An 11,152-nucleotide genomic window follows, 5' to 3' on the forward strand; every position below is an offset into this window, starting at 1 on the left:
GGAATACTGATATTAATATTTATTCAGGAGTTTTTTCACAGAACTTGGATTTTCTCTTCTGCGTAAGTGTATTATCTCCTGTTGTTTATCACTCAATAGCTTTGCAGAGTATATCTTTTGGCCCAGATCCCATACATACTATTTTCAATTTTCAGCAGCCTCATTGAGACCATACTTTTCTGCACATTGTATATCGATACATATGGAAAGAAGAATCAAAATTATTCAGTTCTGGAGCTGAACAATCTTTATCATAGAATCTTAAAGTAGAAGGAGTTAAAAACACTCATAATACCATTACATGCATCTAAGACCTCTACATTATGATAAGCCTTTGATTTAAAGTTAGGATATTCTTTGTGAAGCTGAAGCTAGTGTACCGAAATTTGTAGTCCTTTCTTTCTTACCAATTTTTACCCCCATTTTATTATTTTTATTTTGCTGGTTAGATAACTGTAAATCAACTTTGTCCTTTCCATATGAACTGATGATTTTGGCAGAAACAGTATTTTTCAGGGATTTTTCTATGCTTTTGAATTAGAGCAGGTAAAAAAAGAGAAAATTTCCTATGATCTGCTAGACATCAAAATTATTCTCATTGATTTTTTTTTTTTTTTTTCTGGAGGTAAAAGTTTATTATAGAAAAATACACAGAATGCCCTTAAACTTCCAGACAGAAATAAAAGAGTAGGTGATTTGGAACTTTATTACTAGAGTGATACCAAATTCTTCATTTTCTGAAGCCATCTGGAATATTTCTAACTGAGAAAGCCACTCAGTTTTACCTACAACAGGTATTACAAACAGATTAACTGCATCTCCTGCTCACAACCTATCTGCCCATTTTCAGTTTTTTCTACTTACTGTTATTTCATTTTGCTGTTACAACAAGGAAAGTCTAATTCTCACATCTCTTTTCTCCTTAGAATCAGCATAACAAGGATGTTGTAAAAGATTGTGAACATATAGTCTCCACAATGCAAAAATATGGATTAAGAGATTCAAGAAGAAACCTAGTAATGTTCATCCTATTTACAAAAATGTTTTTTCATTAATATCACATGAATATGAACAATTTTTTACAGTTTTACAATTCAAGATTTCTGTCTGAAACAAGCAAAACACTGAGCAACACTATTTTCACAAGCTCAGAAGGATAGTGTTGTAGTATCTGAATGTTCTGAAGTATTTCTTACTCATATTCCAGATCTATGCAGTATAGTATATACCATTTTGAGGTAGAAAATAGTAGTTATTATTAATGTTGTCATTATTATCATCAGTGTTACAAGTGGAGAGAAAGGAAATACAGTTCAATTCAATGAGGATTTTTAATAGGTTCCAGAAATAGCACATTTAGGTCAAAGTTATTTCTAGACTCTGAACAAGTACTATATGCTAATGGTTCCTTAACACATCAGCGGTTAGTTGCTATAAAGAATGACCCTTAAAGTTTGTTTCTTTGATCAATCCAGAACCACTGTAACACCAGGAGAAAATAATTTCTTTTAAATCCAAAAGGTTTAATACTAGAAAATAATATTTTGTAAAACAATAATAACTTAGAGGAGAAGCATGTTTCGAATTAGTTTGTTTTTCAGTTGTGCTTGCTATGTGCACCAATCTGCACCTAGCCATTTTCTGAAAACTATAGCTCAGTATATAGCATTTTGCAATGTAATATGCACTTGTAAAATTTTGTAAAGAAATAAAATTTCTCCTCTATATCTGGTTTCAAGAGAAAGGCTTGAGTACTGAAAACCTTCTAGCTTTTTACAGTCTCATCAGCTAATCCTTTGATCAGTAGTATCTCTCTGTTTCTCTACAAGTTTTCCTTTTATCATATACATTTTTAACATATCAGAAGGGAGATTATGGTATACATATTTAGATGTCAGCTATACAAAATCACTGATGATTAAGTATCATTTGGGTAATATCTTACCATGATAATCTAATTACATTTCTTTAAGGAAACACCTAACATTTTCACTGTATCTATGTGCTAGATCAATAAAACTTTCTCAAGCAAAGGAGAGTCTTCTAATAAAGACCTCCTTTTGTACAGAAGGAATATTGTCTTGGCCTACAGTAGTTTAACTGTGATGACACGTGGCTGGTTGGAAACAACTGAAGATGCAGATTCTGAAATGCATTGCCACCTTTTCCTCCATTACCCTGCTCTGACCAATGTGGCGTTCTTCAGTTCCAACATGGCAAACCTATGCTCACGCCATTCACATCCATAGTGAAAATGCACCATTCTCTTTCAGCTGTTCGTGTCCTGGTTGAAAAGACACAGCAGTCATTTTGGATGGAGGAATAGCACACTTTTGAAAAGCCCAAGTGATTTGCATGTTTCTGTGTGAACTTCTCTCTTATCAGCCCTTTAGGAAGAGTTTCATTCCTGGTCCAAAAGGTCCAGTATTAAAATGTAGTAGTAGACAATCACAGCCCTTTGTTTACTTGTTCTTTCTTTTTCCCATTTCTTCCTGTAGGTGTAATAAGAACAGCTTTGCCAAATATGGACAGAGAAGTGAAAGAACAATATCAAGTTCTAATCCAAGCCAAGGACATGGGAGGACAGCTAGGAGGACTAGCTGGTACTACCACAGTAAACATTACTCTCACAGATGTCAATGACAACCCACCCAGATTTCCTAAGAGTATGTTGTATTTCAAATGCATTAATTTTCAAATAAGCTTTACTGAAAGTGTTTACATGAAAAATCCTTTGTATAAGGAATTGAGATCCAGAAAGAATAACAGTACAAGGTTAAAAAATTTAGACTATACTGTTATGTTTTAAATAATATAAAGATCAACTTGAAAGGACGAGTTTTGAATGTCTAAGAGGAAATATATCATCATTCCACAGGACCGGCCTGATCCAGAGAGTTCTTTTCATTATCACTTTAAAAATTATTTGGGAAATACTATTTTGTCAAAGGAAACTGGATGATCCCCTTCAAATGACAAAAGATTATAACCTGAGACTTCCAGGTGCCAAAGAGGACTGGCTCACGCTAAGCATTGCTGTTATGATAATAGGAATAGATTTTTTGCACATCTTGGCCTTCGTCAAGGAAGATTATATCTGTCCTTGAAACACTTACAACCTCAAAATAATGATCATCCACTGACAATTTGTGACATTTCATATCAATTAGTTTAAATGAGGCTTTTCAGAAGTATGCTAATCTAAAGAGTTTCATAGTCTGTTTATGATTAGCAGAATTGTCACTTACTGAGGTTTTGTATATTTTGTACCTTTGAAATGCAGACACTAATCAAGCATAAATGTTGATAACTACGCCAAAATAATTAGCTGCTAAAAGTTTTTAGTAAGTAAAATTCATATTAGAACATTCATGTGAATTTGCACTAAGATCATGGCAGCTTTTTACTTTGCATTTCTTTTCTTGCACATAAATTGTAGTCCCACTTTGTGCATTATAAATGCTACTTAGTTACCAAACCACACCTGAAACTTCAGTTTTCTCTTATATAAAAATTATTTTCCTTCGTTTCCTCAGTATAAAATACATTGCATTTCTACAGGCATGTAAGAATGACCATGTTAAGACAAAGATCCATCTCGCACACTGACGTCTAGATGGTACACATAAGAACAGGCCAAACAATATTCCAGAACATTTCCTCAATTTCTAACAATTTTTAGGCCAGATGGTGTCTTTGTATTTAACAACCCTCAACGGATTTTTCTTACAGCAAGTTACCCCCTTGCTTTGAAACTTATGTAAAACTTCAGTGTCCACAACATCCTATATTAGTAAGGTGCACAGATTGATCATGTATCACACAACAGCTTCCCCTCATTTGCTTTGAATCCATCCCTACCTATTTACCTGCATGTTGACCGCTTTAAAGAATTAAGAAAGCATTGCAAAATATGACCTTTATTTTTAAAAGCTGTGTAGAATGTTTTTTCAGCATGGGATATTCTCCATGAGTCCATTAATCGTGCTCCTATTGTTTTACCCTGTGCATGTCAGTCATATCCATCCTTATGTCCCCTGAACTTCCTGGGAGTCTTTGGGGGGAAAAAAAATAAATTAAAAAAAAAAAAAAATCAGTGTTTTATTAGCACCTCCAAGCCTTCATGTGCCACAGTGGTTTGAAACAAAATATTACACATCATAATAGTTCACTTATTTCATCCTTCAGGCTCTTGGGCACCTAACAGGTAATCCCAATGATGTGTAACTGTCATGTCTGTTTGTTCCACAGTTGCTTCTATAGGTAATTTAACCTTCTCATGAGTCCCCCATAAAGAAGGGTTCCAGGATATAAATATTCCCCAGCTATTCTACACTGAAGAGAAAGAAAAAAATGTATTAAGATTTACATTTCTGATCTTATCTTCTCTGAGCACTTCTTCTATATCTCAATTTTGAGTTGGTTTTACAGTTCCTCTCAGGCTTTTGCCTCCAGGTATCTTTAAAAGACAATTATTATTAGCTTGTTTGCCAGAGATTTATCCAAACTCATTTTTTGTCTTCTTTATTGTGGTTTTATAGATAAAACAGATTTTATGGTTATTTCTATTGTCCTCCCTGAGAAACAACTTCATTGTTTTGAAAGATGTGTTCTTACCTTTATTAGCTAGGCTGTTTATCCTTACTGACTTGCTTTTTAATGGGTCCTGTGCATTTGCTATGGGTCTTCAAAATGGTGTCCCTGGACAGAATACACACCACTCACAGTAATTTAACTGTCTCAGCTTCCCCATTCAGTTTTTTTATAGCAGTATTGCTCAGTTTTATTTATTTCCACTTTTTTTTTTAAAATTTATTTAACTGAGTACAGCCATCATGTAATTTTGGCTCTTATTACTCCTGCACAGATATTACCTTTAATCTCATTATGGTTGCTGTAAAATTTAGAAGAACTAAAGAACTTTTGCTGACTAGCTAGTGTTAATACTGTTCTCTTCTTTAAGTCTTATTTGATTTAGAGCTTCCTTCAAAAACCATCATTATTCCTCCATTGATAAGGTTGAATTTGGCTTTCCTGTGTGTTTTGCTCTTTGGTACTGTGCTGCCTGACTGATTTTCTTCTTTCCCACAGATTTAGAACATACCTGTTATGCTGATACTCTTGTTTATCATTAGGCATTAAAGCTACCTATACTAGTTCCCATTTTAACCCTTGGCTTTTTATTGTGGCTTTCTTTCTCCTCTTTTCTGGACCCTCGTTTGATTCTGTGTGATCTACCATTTCTGCATCTCCTACTGGACTACCATCACCTTTTGTATCATTCTTCAGTGAAGAATGCAGAATCCTAGTGGGTGCACCCTTTATATCTGAACTGTATACTTTTGCGCATTTTTTTTTTTTCTATTGTGTGGTTTCCAACACCTGCACATTTTCTGAACTTTTCAGCTAGAATCACAATGGTCATAGGAAAGTTTTTAAACTTTCTGAAGCCTGTTTTTCTCAGCAAGGCATTTAAAGCTTTGTATTTCCATACCTTTGCATTTTTCTCTCTGATTGTACATAGTGAGACAATTTCAGACTATGCTACTGTGAATGTCCTTAACTTCAGCTTTCACTTGCCAGACTAAATTTCACCCCTAAGGCCTCTGTCCAATCTTACCTTATTTTGTCAGAGCTCACGTGCAGTACAGCCACTGGTGCTTCTTTGTGTTTCCTGACATCCTGTCAAAACTCTTGTGAGATGCTCCAAATCTGGTCAGCAAGCAAATCATCCCAGAGGGTCTCTCTCAACCAACATTCCCACTGTCATTGTCCTCGATGCTTGTCCGCTCCTTCCTTTCAGCTGGAACCCCTGCTGCTGGAAGGGTACCACAGGTGCAAGAGAAAATAATGTAACTGCCTGGAAATTGAAAAACCCAGTGCACTGGCAATTTCCTTGGGCCCAATGCTCTCTCCCATGTCTGATTTTCAGTTATATATTTTACTTGCTTTGCTGTTAGGGGCCTTAGTAATTTTTTTTTATTATTTGATTGTATGCCTTCATCTACTATGGTGCTGCAAAAATACACAGGTCTCACATAATGTCAGACAGTTTTAATGATGCAGAAAAATCATGGAATATATCCTCTTCGAAGAAGATAGCCTTGAGGTTTCATTTAAGGCATGCACTGTAGTTATGACATCTTTGCCCAATTGTTGCTGTGAAGGAGCAAAAAAAAATCACAAGAGATCAAGCTTGTCTTGTGCTTGGCATGCTAATAGGGTTGAAAACCTTTTCTTTCTATTATATCAAATGTCACAGAAGCCAAATTATAGCAGTGACTGAACAAAACAGAAGAGAATAATATTGGAGGTTTGTGTTGATATTGAAAATAATACACATTTAGCATGGCTTACAAGCTAAAATGTCAGTATGGGGACTCCAGTGCATTGGAACAAGCTTTATCAAGGCAGACAGTTTACCTGAAATATTCTTTTTTTGCAGGGGGGGATATGTGTCAGGCAGCGATTTTATATTCTTGTAAACTAAGGACTCCTGCTTAATCAAAATAATAAAAGCAAAAATCCTGATCAATGAGGATTTACTTAGCCAATCCCATTTGATTAAGCAGTCCGTGAGATGATGTATGACGTGCCTAAATTCAGAGACACAAGGCTAATTACAACTAAACAAAAATACTTTCTATAAAATATTGAGTATGAATTATATTTCTAATATAGTATCTGTATTTTTCAGTTTTACTCTTTGAAAATGTGGCAGTGATTCAGAGTAACTACGTGCTAGGAAACAGAGTTTGTCATTTGCTTGACTACCATAGCTAAAAGGATACTTGTGCAGAATTTTAGTTTATGTGAAAAATAAGCCTTTAAAATCAGGTCCAGCTAGGTACCAAGTTCAGACCTGGCAAGACCTAAAGAGCCTGCACTGTTGCTGGGAGTTGAGACCTCCAGTATCACATTACTCATCGTTGGTCAACAAAGCTAGGAAGTCCAAGTGCAGACTGAAAAAAGGGACTGAAGGTCCTTTAACACTAACTTCTGTAGGGTAAATGTTTTTTTGCATCACATAATTAGGATCACAGTTTCCCAAAGGGCTTACACCAAACTTGCCACTCTATAGATTACCTTATCAAATAAGAAGATATTACTTAACACAGAATAAAGTTTAAATTTATTTTCTGAACTCAGTTAAGCTGAAAAAAAGATTTCACAGCAGAAGTGGGAGAACATATATTATTAATACTTGTAAGAAGCTACGTTGATAAATAATACATTACAAACTTGCCAAAAAATGTATCGAAGAACACCTTCATCTCATTGAGGGTCCTTTAAGGAAACAGGTAGGTTCGGATGGGATATCAGCATCCAACGATGAAAAACCACTGACTACTCTGCTGAACATGGAATTTTTTATTTAGAACCTGTGCTTTTGAACATATTCAGTGGGGAACTCCCACCTTCCACGTTTCACAGTAATGAGGAATGTAACAAAGGGGAAGCCTCTAAACATTATATATTTCTGTCAGAGTTGTTTAACCTGCAGGTACCTATTGACCCACATTTCAGAAAGCTGAGACACTTCAGAAAAGTGATATTTTCTTTATTTATAATATTTATAACTAGAGGGAAAAATGAATCTGAATTATTTTATTAGTAGAAATTTATTTTAAAAAATATTTTATAAGTCTTATCTGACTCTTCATTAGTACACTGACTTTCTGCATTACTGTGCATGTTTCTTTGTTAAAGATAGAACTTTTTCATAAATATTAAAATAAATGTTTCATACCAAAGTTTGATTCTTGGAAAAAAACAGAAAAAAATAAGGTAAAGACTGAAAGGAAAAGTATTTTTTCCTATCAGAGCAACAATGTTCAAACAATTAAATGACAATTTGGTATAACACAACACTGACTTTGAACAGAGAAGAGTGAATAAAAGCTGTTTATCTGTAGGCATACATTCTGGTCCAGAAGGGAACTGATGGCCTTTCTCTCTCAGCTACTCACATACACAATAGCTGGTTAACTAAAAGGACAGTTCAGCACATCACTCCTAGAAGCTAATGGGCATCAAGCCATAGACCAGTCTGAGCTAGCTGCGAGGGCAGTTGTGGCTTGTTTCCAACTCTTAAAATAAGCTTCAAGAAAGAATGGATGGGTTATATTTAATTCAACATTTAAATGACAAAAAACTCTATAATTAGTTGGTATAAATTATATTTTATGGATTCAAACCAATTAAGTGAAGTGGTTGATTCATATTTTGTAAGGTTATTGTGCTTCAGTTTTCCTGTCTCTTTCTTTTGTTCACTGATGACAGAGTAACTGCGAAGTAATTTAAAGAAATAAACCCTTATAAGCTGAGCAATGAAAGCACATGAAAATCATTTTAGTCAGAGGAATAGTATGTCTTTTTATTTTAATATGACATAAATATACTTTTAGAGGATAAGGCCCTGAGATAGAGGAAATGCAATTAAATTTTAAAATGTATACAGTTTAAATTCTGATATTAGCAAATAAAAGACCATTCTCAAGTGTCTTATGAAGTTAGCAATAGGTTGAGTTTATTTTTTAGGTATGTACTTTTAAGGTGACACTCCCTTAATTTACTTTTTTTTAAAAATATTTTATTCAAAAGATCTAAAAGAACTATTTGGCTAAAGCTATGTTTTAACATGTAATTTCCAACTCACAAGAGAAGTCAGTATGGTAGAGGAATGGTTCAAAACTGGTTGTAATAGAAGGAAAATGAATTAAGGCTTGGAACCAATACTTGAATTTTCTCTACTTGTGCACATCTTGGCTTTAAAAAAAAGCAGCTCTCTGATGGTCAGAAATCACTCTCTCACAAGAGAGAATGTTTGGCAACCACATTTAAAATGTTCAGATGGCCGTAGAGCAATGCCTAGCCACTACACGGGCCAGGTTTTTGCTGTCATTGGTCTTTCCAGAAGCATCCATCCCAGTGAAATCCATCAAGTTAGTTTGCATAAAAGAGCATGGCAAATTTCCAGAAATGCTAACATGCTTGGAAACAGAAATGCAACTATTCATATTTCTGGTAATGACACCTTAAGTAGTTAAGATTGAAGTATCATTCCTAGGACCTTGCACATCTTGTGCCTGTCCATACTGTAGAAGTTTTCAGATAATTGGATTTGGATTTCAAGAGTGGCCAGTGCAATGCATTTCACAGAATGTATTAAATCCTCCACTGGAGACAACAGAGGAAAAAACAATTTTATATAGATAAGTCAACAAAACAGACAATTCAGAAACCAGAAAAAAAAAAAAAAATCTTTCATTGCTGCATTTTCAGGAAGTGAATATATTTTACTTGGTGGAAGTAAAAAATACCTTTATAAAACAGAGCTACCCTTTTTTTTTTTTTTTTTCTTAGTTATATAAGCTTTGCATGCTATTTGAAGGATTTACTATCTGTAGATAATCTATTATATAGATCTATTATCTATTTCACAGTTATGATATTAGGAATAGCTTTTTCATATTATTACCCTTTAGATAGCATCTATTTTTAGTGACTATTTATTGGTTCATAGTATATTTTAATAGGTTTACTCTGAGGTACTAAAATATCTAGAATTACTTTGAAAGAAAAGGCAACTAAGTGCTGAACCTGGAATAGCTTGCCTATAAATACTTATGGATACACAATCTGTGGATTAAAAAATCTTGTCATAATTATTTATTTATATATCCTGGAAAGCTTAGTACATCACAGAAAATGTACTCACACTATTTAGCATAGATTGTAGTATATAAAAGCAGGTCAATTTTCTTCACTCGGTAAACTAAATGTGGCTTATTCCATTCATATATCTTTGAACCAGTGTTGCTCAGATTTTATTGCAAAATTGGGTTCAAATGCAGAGTGCAAGTAAAAGGTCTTCTGATCCACATGAGATGATAGAGAGAAAAATCTTTTAACCCACTGCTTTGAATGAGTGACCTATGAGAGAGAAGTTCCTCACATAATGATATCTGCTTTAAAGTTTTTAGAAGAATACAGCATAGATTCTATCCAGGAGTAAATTAGACATTTACAGAAAAGGACTATGTGATTAAGAAATTATTCCATTCACTAACCTAAAAAATTGAAATAATGAAAGCAGAGATTTTGATTTAAAAACAAAACAAAACAAATGAGGAGGATTTATTTCCTCCCTACTTGGACAATTCACCAGAACACTTACTTGGGATTAAGGTTTACAGCCCCAATCTGCCCAATTAAGTATTTTAACAAGTCTGCCCAAGTTTCTGGGTAGTTATTCTACCTACCCACTACAAGTTAGATAGGGAAGTATGGCTTTCTCTTGGTACTCCTGTTAAAAGTTGTGCTTTATATACAGAACTTGTATCTTCATTGGCTCTCAGAATGAAAACAAGCCTATCTTTCATTGATTAAAGAATTTGCCTGGCAGACAAGATGCCCTAATTCAGTTCCAGCAGCTAATTACTTACTTTATACCAAATGGGAGATACTTACACAGGACAGGTGGACAGATTCATTGCAGACTAGTCTGCAGGCAATGATTATGTGGGAGACTAAATCAGAGCTTTCTTTGAATCAGAAAGGGAGGGAAGGCTGAATCCTGGTCTACTCCGTCTTTGTTAATTTTCTAGCCTCTATACCATGAAACATAAAGGGAAAAAAACACCGGCTTGGTTTTGTAAATGAAGCTTAAGCCTCTTAATGTCAGAAAATCTTAAGCAACTCTGATTTCCATCAGGAATTTTGGGTAAAATAAAATTGTATTTTTGAGTTGAACTTATATTTTAACCAACCATTTCAAGGAGTGATGGAAGACAGGAATGCAAAGACTCCAGAAATGAGCCCATGCAATTGCAAGCCAATCATGAAACCAGCAGCTATGTAGAGATAGTTATAATTTTAGATTATAATTTTAGATTTCTTCCCAGTAATAACACTACTAAAATAAATTATTTGTTGGTTCATTTCCAGCCCTCAGTCTCTCCACATTTTGCTATACTGAGATCACGAGTCTTCACCAACCCAGATAAATTCTTTACAGAGCCATCTTGCTTGGTTTAGCCACTACGCTTCAGCTCAATGACCCTTGCCTGCTTTTGCTATTTGACTCATCTGAGGTAGCTACACATTTGACAGCTAGTCATAAAAAAGCTTCAGTATATTTTTTTTCCCT

General features: G+C 34.5%; 1 protein-coding gene across 1 annotated transcript in view; it reads left to right on the top strand.

Annotated features, from left to right (window-relative positions):
- CDH12 (cadherin 12) overlaps positions 1–11,152 on the top strand; it is a 72,977-nt gene that overhangs the window by 3,354 nt on the left and 58,471 nt on the right. The window contains exon 2 of the mRNA XM_010177743.2: positions 2,499–2,666. Within this exon, the coding sequence (XP_010176045.2) occupies positions 2,525–2,666 (142 nt within the window). The 5' untranslated portion in view covers positions 2,499–2,524. The remainder of the gene's footprint in view (positions 1–2,498; positions 2,667–11,152) is intronic.

This window comes from Antrostomus carolinensis, unplaced genomic scaffold (genome assembly GCF_000700745.2).
Source record: "Antrostomus carolinensis isolate BGI_N321 unplaced genomic scaffold, ASM70074v2 scaffold8891, whole genome shotgun sequence".
In the NCBI taxonomy this organism is placed as follows: domain Eukaryota; kingdom Metazoa; phylum Chordata; class Aves; order Caprimulgiformes; family Caprimulgidae; genus Antrostomus; species Antrostomus carolinensis.